The sequence below is a fragment of the Hippopotamus amphibius genome, chromosome 1, assembly GCF_030028045.1.
Source record: "Hippopotamus amphibius kiboko isolate mHipAmp2 chromosome 1, mHipAmp2.hap2, whole genome shotgun sequence".
Taxonomy (NCBI): domain Eukaryota; kingdom Metazoa; phylum Chordata; class Mammalia; order Artiodactyla; family Hippopotamidae; genus Hippopotamus; species Hippopotamus amphibius.
In genome coordinates, this window is record NC_080186.1 from 221,214,325 (window position 1) to 221,235,785 (window position 21,461).

General features: G+C 39.4%; 1 protein-coding gene across 2 annotated transcripts; it reads right to left on the reverse strand.

The window, feature by feature from the left end:
• Nucleotides 1–4,236: 4,236 nt before the first annotated feature.
• Nucleotides 4,237–15,556, reverse strand: MRPS36 (mitochondrial ribosomal protein S36). 2 transcript variants are annotated; one of them, XM_057699098.1, is made up of 4 exons: nt 15,447–15,556; nt 6,880–6,943; nt 5,715–5,902; nt 4,237–5,207 (listed from the first exon to the last, which is right to left on the reverse strand). In XM_057699098.1, exons 1-4 carry the CDS (start codon nt 15,486–15,488, stop codon nt 5,190–5,192), a joined length of 312 nt encoding a protein of 103 aa, XP_057555081.1. In that variant the 5' UTR covers nt 15,489–15,556; the 3' UTR covers nt 4,237–5,189. The 2 variants fall into 2 exon arrangements, with proteins under 2 accessions (XP_057555081.1, XP_057555072.1); XM_057699089.1 differs by lacking the exon at nt 15,447–15,556 and adding an exon at nt 14,915–15,280.
• Between the last annotated feature and the right edge of the window lie 5,905 nt (nt 15,557–21,461).

Sequence of the window (21,461 nt, forward strand, 5' to 3'; positions counted from 1 at the left end):
CGCCCCCACTTCCGGGGTGGGCGGGGATGCTGTTAAGTCAGTCCGGCCAGAGCCCGCCCTACTGGGGCTACGGAAGCTGCGGGAGACAGGGTTCGACGTCTGCGCCGCTCGCTTCCCTGTCGCATGACCGCAGACTGTACCGGAGGCGAGGTGCTCTAGGTGGTGGCTGTCACCCTGTTACCGTTTTAACTTAGGTATTTTCTGCACTACCGAGGTCGGACCAGCGCTCTGATACGGTGCCCTGAGTTCAGGATTTAATAAGTGTGTATGAGTGTGAAAAGCTTGGCCTTGACTCTGATCTCGCTTCCTGGTTTTTGTTCAAGGGTGTCCTGTCGCTATGGTTACTGTGGACGCCTAAGCCAACAATTTCAGGTTACTTAAGCTGGTGCCCAGTTCTTAAGGGCTGGTCGAGAAGCAGTCTTACTTTTTTTGAAGAAGCACCCGCAGGCAAACAAGTTCCAAGTCAGCTGAACAATTTTGTGCAGTGGAACAGACTTCTGGCCATCAGTTTTCTTTCTTTTTTTTTTTTTTTAAGGATTTTATTTATTTATTTATTTATATTTATTGGCTGCGTTGGCTGGGCTTTCTCTAGTTGTGAGCAGGGGCTACTCTTCACTGCATTGCGCGGGCTTCTCAGTGTGGTTGCTTTTCTTTACGCAGCTCGGGCTCTAGGCCCATGGGCTTCAGTAGTTGTGGCATGTGGGCACAGTAGTTGTGGCCACAGGCCTAGTTGTTCCGTGGCATGTGGGATCTTCCTGGACCAGGGCTGGAATTCACCCATGTCCCCTGCATTGGCAGGCAGATTCTTAACCACTGCACCACCAGGGGAGTCCCTGGCCATCAGTTTTATACCCTGTGAGGTGGAACTAGTAGTCTACATCATAGGTGGTTGTAAGGATTAAATGAAGCTTGCACAAAGTTTAGACATAGTGCTCAATGGTTAACTGTGATCAGTACCTAACTTTGATTCTCATAAGTTTTCATACAAATCAACAAACTAAACACATTAATTCATTTATTCAAAGACTATATATTGAGTGCTATATGCAAGGCTCTGTTACAGAATCTGAGAAGTCAGTAGGGGAAAAACAAAGATCAGTGCCTTCCAATGGGAGGAGATAACAAACAGTTAAAATATGCTGTGATACATAGTGGTAAGTGCTACAGAGGTAATAAAGCAGGGAAAGGGGATAGATAGTAGGGTTTGTGATTTTAAATAGGATGGTACCAGAAAGACATTGTACTGCAGAGTTTTGAGCAGACAAGTGATATCTGACTTAATGTTTTAAAAAGTCTCCCTTTGACTGTTGTGACAGATTACACTATAAACTTAGAGGGGCAACGAAAAGCAAGAAGGCCAGTTAAAGAATTATTGCAGTAATCCAGCTGGTTGTATTGAGGGTACCAGTTTGGCTTTTGGCCAATAGGACTTACTGACAGACTGGATAGGGGTTCTGGGGGAAGAAAAGGATAATTCTAAAGTTTTGAGCTGGAGCATTTGATGTTTCTAAGAGTTGAGAATCCTGATTTTAAGCATTATGTTGAAGAAGGCAGAATACAAAAGCTCATAACTTACTCAAGGTAATACAGTATAAAGGCTGAGTCCTTGCTCTGGATCTAGACTATAGGCGTATGAATACTGGCCCCACGAGCATTCATGTCCTAGATTCACGATCTGGGCAAATTATTTAACTTTTCTGTTGCTAGTTTCATCCTCTGTAATAGGAACTACTCACTGGGTTGCTGCAAGGCTTAAATGACTGCACACTTCAAAACCCCTTAGGGGACTTCCCTCATGGCACAGTAGCTAAGAATCCACCTGCCAATGCAGGGGACGTGGGTTTGAGCCTTGGTCTGGGAAGATCCCACATGCCGCGGAGCAGCTAAGCCCATGCACCACAACTGAGCCTGCGTTCTAAAACCCACGAGCCACAACTGCTGGAACCCGCGCGCCTAGCGCCTGTGCTTGACAAAAAGAGAAGCCACCTCAATGAGAAGCCTGCACACCACAAGGAAGGGTAGCCCCTGCTCGGGGCAACTAGAGAAAGCCCACGTGCAGCAACGAAGACCCAACACAGCCAATAAAAATTAAAAATAAATAAATAAATAAAACCCCCTTAGGATAGTGTCTGACAGTGCTCAGTTTGCTAGCCATCACATAACTATTATTGGTCACCTTCCAGCTCTTTGTCACTACTTGGGTCTTTATTGAGCACTGATATATTCATTAAGCAAAATTCTCCAACATCGCAGAAAACACCCATCTCTACCACTTACATCTCTTAATTGTGGCAAGTCATACCTAGTAATATGTGGTGTCATGGGACTTAGGTCACAGTTCCTTCTAAAAGACATTGCTGTAACAGTAATCTAACCTCACTTTTAGTAGAAACAAGCTAAATAGTGAGCTAAATTTGAGGCTTGAGATTCCCAAGTGTGCCATGGCATGTGAATTGATAATCACGTTATACCATGCTGCTGACAAGTTGTGGCCCGTGTGCCACAACTATTGAGCCTGTGCTCTAGAGCCCATGAGCCACAACTGTTAAGCCCGTGTGCCGCAACTATTGAAGCCCACGTGCCTAGAGCCTGTGCTCTGCAACAAGAGAAGCCACTACAGTGAGGAGCCCACGTACCACAATGACGAGTAGCCCCTGCTCTCAGCAACTAGAGAAAGCCTGTGTGCAGCAACGAAGACTCAACGCAGCCAATAAATAAAATAAATTAAAAAACACACACACACACAACACCATTTGGCATCTGTATAGCATTTTACAGTTAACAAAGCACTTTCACACACCGATAGTAGCCAGCTTCCAAGATGGCCCTAATGATTCTTGCCTTCTGATATTAACGTGCTTGTGTAGTTTCCTTACACAATGAAATGGGCTGTTCTGTGGGACAATGCAATATCACAGAAATGAATGTATATAATTTGAGTCTAGATCATAAAGAGGTATTGCTGTTTCTGCCTGTACACTTGGATCATGTGCTCTGGGGGAAGTCAGCCATCATATCATGAATTCATTCAGGCAGCCCTGTGGAGAGCTAGGCATAGGGGAATTGAGGCCTCCTGCCAACAGCCATCATCAACCTGCCAGCTATGTGAGGGAGCTATCTTGGAGACAGCTTGGTCAAGCCCCAGTGAAGCCTTCAGATAACTGCAGCCCTAAGTGGCATTGATTGTAACCTCATGAGAAACTGAGCAGAACTGCCCAGCCAAGCTGCTCCAGAATTCCTGACCCAGAGAAACCATGAGCTATTAAGTGATTATTGTTGTTTTTAGCAACTAAATTTTAGGGTGATTTGTTACAAAGTAATAGACAATACACTAATTTGATCCAGCCTATCACGCTGTACAGTACTGGAGAAAAAACTGCAAGTTGGACAAACTAAGCAATTTGCTAATGCTTACAGACACTTGTGTTTAACTCTTAAATGAAAAAACAAGCTATTTACTTTAAGCCAAGCCCACATTCTTTCTATGACACCATCCTCCTTGGGAGATCATCCTATGACAGCAATTCCCACTAACATCCTTTTGCCATATCTCTAGTCATCAATTTTGCAAAAGTGATATATTTTTTCATTGGAACTTTCACGGCAGCAGCTGTAGTAAAGGTGGCCCTCAGGCAGATCCAGTATTGGGGTTTCTAACTGCTGGCCCATAGTATTACTCAAGCCACTCTTCATTTCTTGAACCTACTGTTTCTGAGAACAAAAAAGTTGCCTTGGGCTTCCTTTTACTGCAGTGAGAAAACTAAGGAGGAAAAAAGAGAATAGTGCTAGTTTTTAAGAAATTTTTCCAAAAATTTTTTTTAAATAACGAGAGGAACTTCCCTGGTGGTCCAGTGGTTAAGACTCTGTGCTTCCACTGCAGGGGACATGGGTTCAATCCCTGGTTGGGGAACTAAGATCCCACATGCCAAGGGACATGGCCAAAAATAAATAAATAAATTTAAAAAATAAAAATAAAAAAGAAATCATGAGTCATGTATTTCTCATGAGTGACCAGAATAGCTTATTGCTAGCACTAAACTATCTCACATTGGAGCTGGGCAACATTTGTACTAGGCCACAATACAGAATTTAAATGAAAAGCTGATCAACTCAAATAGAAAAAAAGAAAAAAAAAGGAAAGTATAAAGATTAATCCATACGCAACTGGACAAATACAAAAGTGTACTCAGCAATTCTACACTATTACTCTTTAAAGCATATTCTAGAACTCATTAGAGGTATGGAAGAGAATTTATTTCACTTTGTGAGGCTTTACTTTCACAATCATACACAGCCTTGGCACAGGAATACCCTATTAAAATCTGTAAACTGCCTTAATAAGGTAATTTTATGAGGCTTTCAGACAATAAGCTTGAGAAAGTTTATGATTATCAGAATTTGCATACATGATCACAATCAAAACAGTAAAATAAACCAAAGAACAAGACTTTCTTAACCCCCCTAAAAACATAATAAATTACAATTTCTGGTCAAATGTTATTCCTATGCTATATTCATTTTGACTTCATTTTCCATTTTATACTCTGACATTTTTTTCTGCATAGAGGTTACATAATCTTTTGCGTCAACTCCCTAGTCTTAATACCGCAAAGTCACCTGTTTTACTATGGCTATACTTTTATTATTTAGAGTAGGATATGCTTACTAAGCCAGTTATATTCCAGTAACTTTGTGAATGCAAAAACATTAAGAGAATTTAGAACAAATAAGGGAATCATTATTTCACTGATCCTCACCCAATTTCAGGAAAATGACGTCCAGAGAGCTGCAATTCTGCTGGACATATTCTTTCCATGTTTAAACAGAAACTGAAAGAAAAATGAAATTACAGGAAACCTATGATAGTTCATGAGACAGTGTGTGCTTTTAATAGTTGAACACTGTAATGCTTGGTAACCAAGAGTAAATTCATAGGCTGACATTTTAAAATGTATACTTTAATAAGTACAAAGTATATAAACAATCAGGTAAGCTTGTGGAGCTGACCAAGATACATAAATTAGGAGATGCAAGTGTCCATCTAAATTTTCTATACTTCATTTTTTTTTTTTTTACAGAATATGTATTAAAGTTGTTTAATGTACAATTTCTCATTTGTCATTCTGGAAGGCCTTTATTGTACGGACTGTTCTTTGTCTGATGACAAACAGCAGCCACGTCGTCAGTGATTATTCCGGACCTCCACGCTGAAAAGGAAGAAATCAAGCAAGAAGATTAGGTATTTCATTTACAAAGACATGGTTTCATGGCCACTGTACAAATCTGAAACATTGTAAGTGAATGATCTTTAGGTTTTAAAAACAATTTCAGATTTTTCATAGCTTGTGGGCACTCATATCAATGTTATAAAGAATTTCAGATCTGAAAGGCACTCAAGGTTGACCTAGATCAATGGTCCTCAAATTTCTTGGTCCTTTGCACTCTAAAAAATTAACGAGGACCCTAAAGAGATGTTTTTTTCATTTTGCTATTTACACACTATACTTCTATACATATATTCCTTCATGCACCTTTACTGAGGGCTTGAACATCATTTATTTCGGATAGTCCTGGCCTACCTGACCATCCCTGTCTTAGCTATGGACACACCTTGATAAGACAACGGGAAGAACATGTAAATTAGCATATGAAACCCCAAAGCCAATAATGTTAAGCTGTTTTCCCCACTATTGGGATAATAAGCAACAACATACTTGGATAAATTCCATTTCTTCTTGAGACACAAGTTTCCTTCTGTACTTCTGAGGTAAAGTTTTTATTATCTCTGCAGTGTCTGGTGGACCCTGATGCATCAGCCAGTCTGGCGATTTACTTCCCTTAGAATGCTGTGAAATTGAAGAAGAGTGAGATGGGAGTCCTGCTGATCTCAGAACTTCTGACACTGAAATTAAAAAACAAACAAAAAAAAACTCAGAGGAATTGTTCAGTGTCTTAAAATACTATTTTGAATTACCTATTATTAAATAACCAAGTAATTCTTAAAATATGTATTACAACCCAAGAGATAAATATTATAGAGTAACTTAGTTGGGTGGCTATATATAGTCTCATAAAGTTCTTTTTAAAGCAAATAAGGTAGTTTTAAGTGAATGAATTACTAAATTGAAGAATAAGTTTGTAAAATAAGGAAATTTCTAGGTAGTGGAGTTCAACCCATATGGATAACTTACATTACTTAAATTCTGTCCTATGGTAGAGATTATAGGTAATATCATACAATGGAGAATAAGAAAGTTGGTAAATGTAGATGAGATTCATTTTCTCCATACTTGTTTGTCACCTATATCTTAATTCTTCAAGAGTTACAAGTTAAAAATATCTATATAAAGTTTGCTAAAATCCTCCCTGAATTAAAGGTCAAGAATCTTAGAATAAAGACAGTGACAGAGGAGTAGGAGAAAAACAGAACTTGTTCAGAATCTTCAATTATTTAAAGGGCAATGATTGCAAAGTTCTAAGGCAATCCAAGAAATATTTACTGATTGAATAAACCCAGAGAAATGAGTAAATGAAAGAAAAGAAGGTTAGCTGGGAGAGAAATATAGGAATGGTGGTTAGTCATCATAATCTCTGCAAATATAAACATGGGAGAGTCTACTGAAAGATAGAAGAAAAGGTAAAACAAAAATTCCCATATATAAACTCAGTATTATTAAAAATTCAGAAATATCTACTGTTGAGTTACTACTTTTTTAAAAGGAAGTAACAGAAGGTTAGTTAATGCAACCTAATGTACCACTGTGATCTAAGCTACAACTGTCCACCTGATTCTAAAATGAGAAATACTGTCTATAATAGAATATTCATGTACAAATCTGCATGTACATATTTTTTTAGTCTAAATAAACTACAGCTTACCATTGGGTTTAGGATTGTCTCTTCTGTCAGGGAACCTTATTAATGGAGTATGTGGCTTGACTACCTAAAGGAAAAATAAAATGCATGAAAAAGAAATGAAGCACTAAAATAACCCCATTAACTAGATTAGAAATAATCTGCTGAATCCCACAAGCAGATGCCTTTGTTAAAATAAAATAACTTAGTACTTGACAGCAACTTTAAATTTTACTGTTTTAAATTTTACTCTTCTCCAAGAAGGATAGCTAGTCTATGATTAACTTCTTTATCTTATCTGATATTCATAATAACTTTGTACTTTATATATCGCAAGACATTTTACTGTACTGCCAACTGACCTCAAAACAACCCTATAAGGTGACATGGATTTTATGTTGCATGACTTCTAAATCTCCCTGCTGATTGGGAAGAATTGGAAGTTTCCTGACTTGTATTGAGTGTTGTTTCTCTACTATGTTCATACCTAGCGGTTTAGAATAGGATAAAAACCATATTGAAAATTAGGTCATCAAAAACATACTTTTTCTGACCACAGAAGTAACACATGTTCTGTGTAAAAAATTTGGGACAAACACAGAAAAGCACAAAGAAGAAAACACCATTTATAAGCGCAAAACCCAAATAAAATAGATTTAAATATTTGATAGCCCTTGACTTCAGTCTTTTTCCTATACCCATAGGAATACATGTATTTAGAACACTGTTTTTAATAAGATATTTGAAGAATATTAATGGTTTATCCCTAAAATTCCAGATAATGCTGTAGAGGAGCTTAAGCACAACTTTTAGTATGAAATCTTCTGGATATATATAAAATGCTGAGACTCTAATAAACAGAGCCCTGTTTTTTACTAAAGTAATCTGTAAGTTGCTGTGTAACTAGTGAGACTGAGTTGTGTGTTTATCTGCAATGTATTTGTATAAATGTACCACACATCACACATTTTATATGAGTACAGAAGTAAATAGACTTGTTGGGAAGGGTCTGAAAACTAACCCCTATAATTCTGCTGCTGTGAGAAAATGCGGGAAGTTAGTTGTCTCCCTAAGCATAAAAGCATGTCCACATCTTTCATGTTAAAAAACAAAACTTCTCACTCCGTCTAGTAACTGTTTCTTGTCATAACCAGGCTTCTTGGAAGGGTGTTCTATCCATCCTACAGTCCTAAGTCTTTCAGGATAAACTTCAAGCTCGCACTTGGCACGCACGGCCCATCGTGATCTGGCCTCTCCCTACCTCTCCAGCCTCACTCCCCACCACTGTGCCTTTCACTCCAAGTATTCTGAAGTACCTTTCATTTCCCTAACTCATCACACCATTTCCATTCCCGTTCAGTCTAGAGCTTGTGTGCTCTGCCAGGAAATCTCTCCCAGGTCCCACCCCACTTCCATGCCCCGGCTTTCACCAGACTGCTTATCTTTTAAAACAGCTCAACTGTCACTCCTAAGAAGATTCCCGATTCCTAAATCTGACTTAAAAACTCCCATTTTCCACAGCAACCTGAACATGTTAAGAATATTGTGTAGAGGACAGATAAATGAGCCAATGATTACAGGAGAGCAAAGCTCGTGGAAAAGCAGAAGTGGCAAATTAAGTACTTCTGTAGCAGTACCTAGTACATAGTAAATGCTCAGCAAATATTAGACAAATGAGTGAATAGACCATTTGTAAGTTAGGGCTAACTGTATAGGCATGTATATATATACACACTTAAACAAATGTACATACACCAGAGAGAAAGAATCCATTTCAACATTGCTTTTGTACACTTAAAAATATGGTAATATGCCCTTATGGATTAAATTCCCACAGTTTGGTAGCACTCCCTTCTTAGGAGAAAATTTAAAAAATACATAAAAGTAGAGAGAGTAGTAAAATAAACCCTGATAAGCACATCACACAATTTCAACAGTAATAGTCAATCTTATTTCATCGACCCTTCCCCCATTAAACAAATTCAGATCATCTCAGCTCACCTGTTAATACCACCTACATGTATCACTAACAGAAAAGGATTTTTGTTAAACCATAATCCCAATACTCTTCCCACACTTAACAAAAATAATTCTTAATATCATCTCATATTTAGCTTATGCTCAAATTTCCTGTCTCAAAAACTCTCCTGTCTGCTTTAAACTCTAAATGTGAATACAAAGAGAAACAAATAACTATTAGTTGAATAGCTTATAACTAAGGGGGGAAAAAGGAACTAATCCAAATAACTTGCATAGTGCTTGTGCTACATACTTGCAGTCTAAAGGCAAAAAGAAATACAAAGAAATCTTGAACGTTTTACTTAGTAGGTTGGTTGTATAGATATAGCTATTCTGAAACCATTTTGTATATATTGCAGGACTAAGTGGATAAGTATATACATATATTGATGTTTGGGGGAGACAGGGATTTCCCTGTCAGGGAAAGAAAATACAAACATGGGAGGAGGGAAGGCAAGGAAGAATGCAGTAGTGTTGAGACCGGAATCTGAGGGGATAGGTAAGAAGCCATGGTAAACCCCATGAGTTTATTCAACGAGCCTCCTGTTAATTTGGGTTGTTACTTTGTTAATCTGAGTTGTTTCCAATCTTCTTCCAGTTGTCATATATCCACTGGGCGCCCTCCCCACTCACCCCAGCCCCAGCCTTCCTCACTGTGGATATCTCCCACCGGAGTATTCTATTCGTTACAATGGATGAAACTATATTTACACATCATCATCACCCAAAGTTTCACAATAGAGTTCATTCTTTGTGTTGTACATTCTATGGGTTTTGACAAATGTACAATGATGTATTCACTATTATAGCATCTTCTGTGTTCTGCCTATTCATCCCTTCCTTCCCCCAATCTCTGGCAACCACTGATCTGTTAACTGTCTCCAGTTTTGCCTTTTCCAGAATGTCATGCAGTTGGAATCACACAGAATGTAGCCTTTTCAGATTGGCTTCTTTCATTTAGTAATATGCATATATGTTTCCTCCATGTCTTTTCCTGGCTTGGTAGCTCATTTCTTTTTAGTGTTGAATAATATTACATTGTCTGCATGTACCATAGTTTATTTATCCATTCACCTACTGAAATACCTCTTGGCTACTTCCAAGTTTTGGCAATTATAAGTGAAGCTGCTATAAACACCCATGTGCTGGTTTCTGTTTGGACATAAGTTTTCAGTTCATTTGGGTAAATACCAAAGAGTGCGATTGTACAACTGTATGGTAAAAGTATGTTTAGTTGTGTAAGAAACTGCCAAACTGCCTTCCAAAGTGGCTGCACCACTTTGCATTCTCAACAGCAGAGTGAGGGTTCCCATTGCTCCACTTCCTTGCCGACATTTGGTGCTGTCAGTATTCTCTGGGTTTCAGCCATTCTAATAGGTATACAGAGGTGTCGTACTGTTGTTTTGTTTTTATTTTTTAAGAACTTTTATTGAGACATAATTGATATACAATGAGCTGCATATATTTAAAGTGTACAATTTGATATTTTTTCTTATAAGTAATGTACATATGGCAATCCCAATCTCCCAATTCATCCCACCCCATTCACTATGGTTTTAATTTGCAATTCCCTAATGACTATGTTGAACATCTTTTCATATGATTGTCTGTCGTCTGCATATCTTCTTTGACGAGGTGTTTGCTCAGATCTTTTGCCTTATATATCTTGAATAACAGTTCTTTATTAGATATGTTTTTTGCAAATATTTTCTCCCAATCTGTGGCTTGTCTTCTCATTTTCTTCACAGTGTCTTTTGCAGACCAGAAGTTTTTAATTTTAATGACATCCAGTTTATCAATTATTTCTTTCATAGATTGTGCATTTGGTGTTGTATTTAAAAAGGCACTGCCAAACCCAAGATCATCTAAATTTTCTTCTATTTTATCTTCTAGACGTTTTATAGTTTTCCATTTTACATATAGTCCTATGATCCATTTTGAGTTAATTTTTGTAAAGGGTATATAAGGTCTGTGTCTGGATTCAGTTTCTGCAAGTGGATGCCTAGTTGTCCCAGCAACATTTATTGAAAAAGACTATCTTTTCTGTATTGTATTGCCTTTGCATCTTTGTCAACGATCAGTTGACTATTCTTTTATTTCCACTTTTCTAAGTCTCTTAGTTTTAGCTGTGCCTCTTATATACAGCATAGCATTGAATATTCATTTGTTGGCCAATCTGAGAATACTTTTAAAAGGGGAGTTAGACCATTTACATTTATAGATATAGCTCACAAGTTTGGTATATTTTCTGTCATATCATTATATGATTATTTAAATATAAAGTCCTTTGTCATATGATCTTTTTCTTTGCTTTCATTTGAGGGATTTATTTTGTTTTTTGGTATTTAGCAAGATTTGTACTTATGTTATGTTGCAACCTTTAGATAATACTCTTAGTTGCTTGTTTTTGAGATACTAGCTATTGGTTCACTATTAGGAGAAGGAATGAAAGTAGTTGATGGTAATCTCTTCTCTGCCTTCCCTCCCCATCTTTTACTACCAGTTAATAACCAAAGGCAATTAGCAAGTTTATTCTACCTTCTATATACTCTTCCCCTTATTTCTCCATTTTAAAATTTTTATTAGATCTATACTGTCAGAACAAATAATATTACCAACAAGTCTTTCTTCCTTATCTGCATTATTTAGTCTTAGTTCTATAGTTAAATACATTCAGTGCTTATATCCAGTTCCTATACTAAAACAGCTGCAAGTACAACTAAGTATTCTTTAGTTGTCTGAAGCTCATTCTCTGTGAGAGCTGTGAGAAGAGCTTCAGGGAACAATATTCCCTGAGTTATAAAAGCTTTAGAAGAGTCTGTAGCCTTTACACTTGAAAGTTAGTGTAGCTAGAAAAAGCTTTGGGTCACATTTTCTTTCCTTAACTACCTTAAATATGTTATCCACATTTTCCTTTATAAAGTATTATGGTTGAAACCTCTGATAATGTCCATTCTCTTTTAAATGCTTGGTCTTGTTGCTTGGATCACCAAATACTTTAAAATTTAATGATTTTTCTAGAATATACTCATTAGTCAACCATACTGGGTCAAATCTCTCAATTACAAGGTATAATTTTAAGTCTTCTTTTGTATCAGGAAAGTTTTATTAAATTATAGGTTTTGAGACTTGCTCAACTCTATCTACTTTCACTTTTTCAGAGACTATTTATTATACAAAAGTTGCATCGTCTTTATTTCTATCACTTTCTCTGAATCCCTTTAATCTTTTTTCATTATCTGTGACTTTTTTGGGAAACTATTATTTTACTAAGGAATCCAGTTCTATGATGCATGAAGCCCAGGCAGAATTAACAGCGATGAATTCTGGAGGTAATGAGACTCCACTCTGGACTTTCTGGTTATAACCACAGTCTTCTCTCTCTACCTCAAATGAAAATCCAGCCTCAAGAGACTTCAATCCCTGCTCTCCTGGAAGGGATTATTCCTGGAAGATGCCAAAGCCAACTATGTGAGAGGCTTTTTCAGAGGAGAAGACAACTCTTGTCTTCCCGGAAGACAAACCCTCTACTTTGCTTTATGAGGCAGATAGCAACCCCAAACCACAGACAGGTTGGGACCTGCGCAGGCCTCAATCATTATTTGTGATTTTTTTTAAAATTATTTTTCTCCTTTCCTCCACTGTTTCCTTTAGCAAAACTTCCAAGTTGCCTATTGACCTTTATATTCTTTCTAGTTTAGTGTCTATTCCTGAAAGGTTCTTTTCTTCTACTCTTAATTCTTTACTGAGTTCAGAGCTGTACCATCCCTAAATTCTTAACCTAAAATCTAAACTCAACTACAACCTTTTGGGCTTCCCTGGTGGTGCAGTGGTTAAGAATCCACCTGCCAATGCAGGGGACACTGGTTTGATCCCTGGGCCGGGAAAATCCCACGTGGAGCAACTAAGCCTGTGGTCACAATTACTGAGTCTGTGCTCTACAGCCCGTGAGTCACAACTACTGAGCCCACACACCACAACTACTGAAGTTTGAGCACCTAGAGCCCATGCTCCGCAACAAGAGAAGCCACCGCAATGAGAAGCCCACGCGTGGCAATGAAGAGTAGCCCCCACTCTCTGCAACCAGTGAAGGCCCATGTGCAGCAACGAAGACCCAATGCAGCCAATAAGTGCATATATAAATTTATTTAAAAAAAAAGAACTACAACCTTTTAATTTAAAACTCTCTTCTCTGTGATTTCCTACTATCAGTTTCAGTAAGCTCTTCATTTCCTTGATCGTTCCCTTTTCTCCCAGTCAATTGGATCCATCCTGACTTTACTTCCTTTCTGATCTAGCCTAGAACCCACAGTCCATTCAACCTCCTTTTAGCACTCTCAACGGCCTTGCTGGAGGTTTATTTTCACCTCACCTGTAAAGCTCAAACCTTGAATTAATCCAACCACCTATCTTCTTCCCGTGTCTCATGCAGCCAAACGATTTCTAAATGATTAACTATCTCCTTTCTACTAGTGCATCATCCCAAACATATCAATATATATATACTGCTTGGCATTCAGCAGGCATTTAATGAACAGTCATAAATTAGTCTTCTAAGATTACTTTTGAATACCCCGTGATCCAGCCAAATTCCTCTACTTAATGGTGATACCATGCTTTGTGAATTCCTATCAGTTTGTGCCAGTCTTTTGAAATACTACTCTTTCTTCAAGATATGGATCAACAGCCAAGTTCTAAGCTCTGTGGAGGCTCCACGTATTGTCTTGTTGGCACTGTCGTCTCAGCACTGAGTATAGGCCTGGCACAGATGTACTCAATACATTTTGCGAATGTTAACATGTAATTCTTACATAATGTCAGCACATACTACTTTGTATTGTGAATGTGAATACAAGTCTTTGCAGCTTTGTTAGGAGACAGACCATTCCTTATTGTACATCTCACAACATTTTGTTGTTGTTGTTGCATATACCAATAGTAAGTTATTATTGCTGTGTACCGTTCCATTTTAACAAATCTTCCAGTTTATCTTGATAATTTTTTTTTTTTTTCGCGCACGGCCTTAGTTGCTCCGTGGCATGTGGGATCTTCCTGGAGCAGGGATTGAACCCCTGTCCTCTGCACTGGCAGGTGGATTCTTAACCACTGCGCCACCTAGGAAGCCCTATATAGTTTTTTTAATAGGTAAATGCACTCATTTCTCTGGGATATAAACCTATGAGTAAAACTGCTAGGACATAGGGTAGGTATGTTTAACTAGTATCAGAGGCCCACAAAACAGTTTTCCAAAGTGACTGTACCATTTGATACTCCCACCAGCACTGTGTGAGAGTTTCAGGTGCTTCATGTTCTCATCACCACTTGGTATTGTCAGTTTTTTTAATAATTTTGGTGGGTGTAGTAATACTTCCGGGTTTTAATTTGCATTTTCCTGGCAAGTAATGATGTTGAGTATCTTTTCACTGGCTTAGTGCTCATCTGAATATCTTGTTTTGTGCAATATTAAGTTTTTTCTACCCATTTTATAAATTGGGCTATATGTTATGGATATATATGATTACCTATTATGGACACCAGTCTTTTGTCAGATGTTCTTCTGTCCTTGCAACATCTTTAATTAATTAACGCTCAATAACGTTGAGGAATGAATGAATAAGTGAGGATCATTCGTTGCAATGGGGGCAAAGACTGGGATCTAGGATTGTCTTACAGAGCTAAATAACTTTAAGAAAAGGTCATTTAAGAGATGTACTTGTGCAAAGGGAAATGCACTTTCTCAAAGTTAAAAAAGTTAATTGTACAATAAAACACTTTAAGAGTTGTGAAAAACTCGTTTAAAGCAACCACATAAGTAGAGGTTGTGGCCGTTTATATATCAATTTTACTTCTTCTATTTAAGCTAGAGACCACAGCTGGAGAAGCAAAAACAAAAGCTGTCAGGAGTTAGTAACTGACGTGTAGATTAACAATAAAGTTCCTCCCCCGCCAATCTAAACTCAGGGGGAAAAAGCTTAGGAAACCAACACTAAGACACATATTACAGATAAATATATATTTTTTCCACTCTCCCCCATCCAACCTGTAACCAGACGCTGGTTGGTGGGGGAGACCCCGTCTCCGGCGAGGACGCAGCCCGCGGGGCCAGTTCTCTGGCCATTCCCAAGACCTTGAAGGGACACTGGGTCAGACGCAGGATTCGCTTCCTCTCACACCTCTGCCGCCTTGCTTCCGATTGGCTGATCCGCGACAACACAGACAATACTAGTCGCTGATTGGCCAGGATACTGCCGGGGCCGCCAAGCCTGAAGACTCCTAAGAGGCTAAGGAGGTCCCGGTGGAGGGCGTCCAAGGACTGCGGAACAGCTACGTGCCTACCTGCTGAGATGCACTCCCGCTTGGCTCGAACCCTCAGCTCCAGCCCCCGGCTCATCGCCCGGCCCAACGAGCTCAAGGTCCAATTCTCACAGACTCCCCGGGAAGCCGCTGCTGGCCCTCTGCGGGGCCGCGGCCACCGCGCAGCCTCCACCTCCGCCTTCCCTCCCCAGCGCGGGTGCTACCGGCAGCATCATCCCTGCCGCCTACTGCGGGGAAGGGCAACCGAGTCTCCTCACCTGAACGACCCTGCCGGCGGACGCCATCTTGCTGCCCATCATGACCCCCGAGAAGGGGCAGCTTCCGGGGCGCTAGCGAGCAGCGGCTATAACGGGAGTCCTGGGCGGCTGGAGGCGGGCTCTGCTTGTGACATCACGGAGGAGGAGCGGGCGCTCGGGAGGGAGCCTCCAGGGCGGTGCTGGCCCCACCCACTTGTGCCTGACACAGCCCCGCCTCTCTTCCCGCCTGGGAACTCACACACGTGTTTCCCAGTGTGTCCTTTTGCAAATGAAGGTCTGTGATGTTGTATTTGTTCACCAGCCTGTGAGTGACCTAGGACCATTTCTTCTCCAGACAGCCAGTGTCTAATTTCAGTGTAGTCCACAATTTAATCTGAAATCAAATAAGTAATATAAATTCTTGTGGCTTTTTTAAGCTCTTTATGGGAATAGAATTGCTTTACACTCTTGTCCCAGCTTATGAGGTACTCTTGTGGCTTCTTAAAATGAACCGTCTTGTTAAAATTTAGGAGTAAGAAGCAAGCTCCAATAGAGTGGTCAGTTTGGGGTCTATACAAGGCCACCTCATATTACGTTGCTTATTTTTATTTATTGTTTATTTTAAGTGAAGTATAATTGTTTTACAGTGTTGTGTTAATTCCCATTGCTTGTTAACATTGCTTGATTTGGTATACTGATTCCTTTCTCTGTTAGTCCAGATGTTAAATTACTGCCTGCTTTGAGAAGACTCAGAAGTTCAAGTTTTTCTTTTTGAAACATGAGCCACCCATATCATTCCCCCAAGTTATATTAAATTCTATGGTAAATATTAATGTTTACAATGTTAACGTTTTTTTAATATACAATATGTGGTAGCCATTTAACTTTGTAGGTAATGTAGCCTTACACTATTGTAAATATTTAGAGTGACACATTTGTTTTGATGATCTAGGTCAATGGTTTCTAAATCTAGGAGAGTTAGTGAGCCTAAATATGGGACCTTCTGAATCAGTATGTCTATGGAGGAAACCAGGAATCTTTTTTTTTTTTTTTAAAGCTTCCAAAGCTTGTTTTAGCGGCACATTTTTTTTTTTTTAATTTTGTGGTACTTTAATTTTTATTTTTTCATTGTTTTTAGGACTTTTTTTCAGATATAATTGACATACAATAAACTGCATATATTTAAAGTGTACAATTTGATTTTTTTTCTTATTAATAATGTATATATGGCAATCCCAATCTCCCAATTCATCCCACCCCAACACCCCCCCACCCCTGCCCCCGCTTTCCCTACTTGGTGTCCATATGTTTGTTTTCTACATCTGTGTCTCTATTTCTGCCTTGTAAACAGGTTGATCTGTACCATTTTTCTAGATTCTGCATATATGCGTTAATATATGATATTTGTTTTTCTCTTTCTGACTTCACTCAGCAGCACATATTCTAAAATCAGATTGATAAAGTGGTTAGATGGGCAAAGCACATGAACAGGCAAATTACAGAAAAGAAACACAAATTGCCCTCAAAAATATTAAAAGACATTCAACCTCCCTTATTCTAAGAAAAATTTAAACTACACTGAATTTTCAATCCGTCAACTTAGCCAACAGACGTAATTTGGACAATATGATCTGGGGAGGCTGTACGGAAAGAGGCACTAATATGTATCGTTGTTGGTGGCATGCAGGCTTAAAATTTATATTTTAAGGCAGGACAAGAAAAATTAAACATAAAATTTTGTGTGTCCCTTTGGGCCTCCTCCCTCCCTAATGTTCAGTGTGCATCTGCATTACACATTAACCAGAGCTCCTCAAAGATGGGAGCCCTTGCTCAACCATAAAGATCTTTTTTTTCCTTCTTTTTGTTACTTCTGCCCCTAGCAATGTAACTTATTGAAACAATAGCGTTCTTTCCCAGCTCTGTAGGGGGTCATGGTGACTTGCTGTCAATTTGTGGGTGCTTACCTGGACTATATATGCTTGGTGAACTTTATGTAAAATATCAGTTTGTCATTTTGATGTACAGTCCTTTCTCTTAAAAATGTATATGACTGTGCCTTTGACTTCTAACAGGCAGAACAGTTCTCAGAGCTTTCTGAGAATCTGCTTCCTGGGTTATAATCCTCAGTTTGGCTGGAATGAAATTCCTTTCCCCCCCTTCTTAACTTGATAGTTAATTGAATTTTCGTGGACAGTGGGAGTGAAAGATGCTACTTGAAAAAACTACATACTAGGGACTTCGCTGGTGGCACAGTGGTTGAGAATCCTCCTGCCAATACAGGGGACACGGGTTTGAGCCCTGGTCTAGGAAGATCCTACATGCCACAGAGCAACGAAGCCCATGCGCCACAACTACTGAGCCTGTGCTCTAGAGCCCACGAACGACAACTACTGAGCCTGCATGCCACAACTACTGAAGCCTGCAAGCCTAGATCCCGTGCTCTACAACAAGAGAAGCCAGCGCAATGAGAAGCCCATGCACCACAACTAAGAGTAGCCCCCGTTCACAGCAACTAGAGAAAGCCCCTGCAAAGCCACGAAGACTCAACACAGTCAAAAATAAAAAATAAATAAATAAATAAAATTTAGAAAAGAAAAAGAAAAAAAAAAACTACATACTGAATGACTCTAACTATATGACATTCTGGAAAAGGCAAAACTATGGAGACAATAAAAATATCAATGGTTGCCAGGGGCTGGGGGGAGGGAGGGACAAATAGGCAGAGCCCAGGGGATTTTTAGACAGTGAAACTATTCGGTATGATACTATAATGGTGGGCACATGTCATTATACAGTTTGTCAAAACTCATAGAATGTATAACCTCTGGGTGACAATGACACGTTAATGTTAAGGTTCAGCTGTAACAAATGTGTGGCTGTAGTGGGGGATGGTGACTGTGGGGCGATACATGTATGTGGGAACTCTCTGGACTTTCTGCTCCATTTTGCTATGAACCTAAAACTGCTTTAAAAAATAAAACTGTATTAAAAAAAGTTTTGTCACCATTGCTGAAACCAGTTAAACAAATGGGTTCTTTGTAATGAATTTTATTTTTTAAATTAATTAATTAATTTATTAGCTGCATTGGGTCTTCCATGCTGCACACAGGCTTTCCCTAGTTGCGGGGAGTTGGGGGGGGCGGGGGCTACTCGTCATTGTGGTGCGCGGACTCCTCATTGCGGTGGCTTCTCTTTTTGCAGAGCACGGGCTCTAGGCGCATGGGCTTCCGCAGTTGCGGCATACAGGCTCAACAGTTGTGGCTCATGGGCTCTAGAGCGCAGGCTCAGTAGTTATGGCCCACGGGCTTAGTTGCTCCATGGCATGTGGGATCTTCCTGGACCAGGGAATGAATCCGTGTCCCCTACATTGGCAGGTGGATTCTTAAACACTGTGCCACCTAGGAAGTCCCCTAATGTGTTCTTAAAGTTCAAAAATGGCGACTATAGTTGATGACATTTTATTGTACAACTGAAATTTACTAAGAGAGTACAACTTAAATGTTCTCACCAAAAAAAGAAAAAAAAAGGTAAATATGTGAGGTGATGGATATGTTAACTAGACTGTGGGAATCCTCCCACAACGTATACGTATATCAAATCATCACACTGTAAACTTTAAACAATTTTATTTGTCAGTGACCTCAATAACGCTGGGGGTAGAAAAGCTCAAAAGCATTATTAGGAGCTTAGAGTCCTAGTACACAGACTTTTCACTGACATTCAAAGAAACAGCAAGTCTCTATGTGAAAATCGACTGTTGCAGAAATTGGTCCGTCGAGAAACCAAGCACCATGCTTGGAGGGTTGGAGAACTCAGGTTTATTAAGCCGGCGGCCCCAGACGAGCTAACACTCCAAAGTTCTGGGCCCCGAACTCAGGGTGAGCTTTACTTTTGTAGTGCACATGTTTACAGAACATGGAAGTTTCCAAATGGAAACTTACAAGAGCAGGTACAGAACATTCTATTTTTCTAGCAAAACATCTTAAAGCTACATTGAATTGTTAGGTCATCCTGTTTTTCTCATGCAGCAAGCATATTTCACAATAGCAAAACAAGCATGGAGTTGTTTTTAGCTGAGTGTAAGTTTCTAACTTTCCTCTTCACTACAATATTAGATTCTCATTCTGAAGTCATTTAAGAGACAGAAATTTCTTGGCTACTTCTCTAAATAAATATTTGTCATTTTCCTTTATGATTCTATTTAAGAAAGAGATGAAGAAAATGGGCAAAGAATTCCTATATTTTAGAGATTTTATTAAAAGATAAACTTTCCAAGAAGCTTCCTCTAATACCAAGAAGTTTTTCATGAATGCCTGATGATAAATTCAGAAAATGTCAAATGCAGTACAAATTACTGGTCATATTGGTATGAATTTTGTTTGGGGAAGACTGCCAGGAAAATGCTCTGACTTTTCCCTACTTGTGGATCTATTTGTAAGTATTGGCTTTCATACTCCACAGAATTCTCATCCAGAGAATGACAGTTCTCATCTCAGCCTCTTCTTGATTAGTTCTCTCTAGGATGGAGATGATAAAAGTTCAAGCTGAAGCTGAGGCAGCAAACTGTCTCAGTCCCCTAGTCCTATCTTATCTTCCTGCTCCTCAATTTCAATCACCCTCATGTCATCACATCATTTGATACCTCATCCCACGCAGGTCTCATGATTTTTGTCTTGTAAAACAGAATGTTGCCCACCCACATGTGTTCTACAAGGATCAAGTCATTAGCCGCTGCAGTTGCTGACCTACAGTACACCTTGAAAGGAATTCAGAACAAAGAACAGGAAGAGGCACTCTGTGCTTTGGGAGAACAGGCAAAACAGGCCTTCAGTTAGATATATTTCAGGAAAGTTTTTTATGAATCTGGATTCTTGCATCTTCCCATACTTAGAAAAGCACTAAAATCGTTAACTGACGTATCTTTTTCTCTTGACTAGCAGTAAGCTTCTATTGAGATGTGCTGGATTGCACATACTTCTTAGCCAAAGTCACATATATCCTGGCTGGTCCCCCTACCTCCTCGGAGCAGTTCCTCAGAGCAATCTGAGGGGCTGTCTCCTAGTCTTTAGTAAGACGGAATAAAACTCAACTCACAGCTCTTACATTGTGCATTTTTCTTTCAGTCAACAGCCTATATCCTGAATGCTATTATTTGGCTATTTTCATGGACCTGTGGAGCACACCATCTGATTCTACCTCTTATATTGGGTCTTCTTAATGTCCCTATCTTATCTGGCCTTTGACTCCTTTTTTGTTGCATGTACCTTGTTCCTGACATTGGCTGTACATCTGTTAGGCAGAACTCAGCATGCACGACAGCTTCCTGATGTGATGCAATACAAAGTACTCAGAACAACCTGTGCATTTTCTTGATAAAAAAAATTTGAAACTACATTTAATAAAGTACTTAGATCTAACTTCTGGTTTACAGTAATACAGAAGTGAAACGAGCTACACAAACTCCTGGGAAGCAATCAGACGAACCGGAACAGAGACTTTTCTACAGGGCAACTGGTTCCTTGGAGTCAGTGACTGTAAGAAGACGAGGCTGGGGGGGTGCGGGGGGTGTGTGCGTATAATCTGTTGCAGCTACTCAGTTCAGTTCAACGACAGATCCTCCTTGTGATGGGGTTACATCCCAATAAACCCAAAGTCAAAACGCATGTAACATACCTAACCTTAAATGTGCTCAGAAAACTTACATTAACCTACAGTTGGGCAGAATCATCTAACACAGCCAATTTTTTTTTTTAATTATTTTTTTGGGGGTACACCAAGTTCAATCATCTGTTTTTATACACATATCCCCGTATTCCCTCCCTTCCTTGACTCCCCCACCCTTGAGTACCCCCCCACCCTCCCCGCCCCAGTCCTCTAAGGCATCTTCCATCCTCGAGTTGGACTCCCTTTGTTATACAACAACTTCCCACTGACCATCTATTTTACAGTTGGTAGTATATATGTGTCTGTGCTACTCTCTCGCTTCGACTCAGTTTCCCCTTCACCCCCCGCCCCCTCCCATACCTCGAGTTCTCC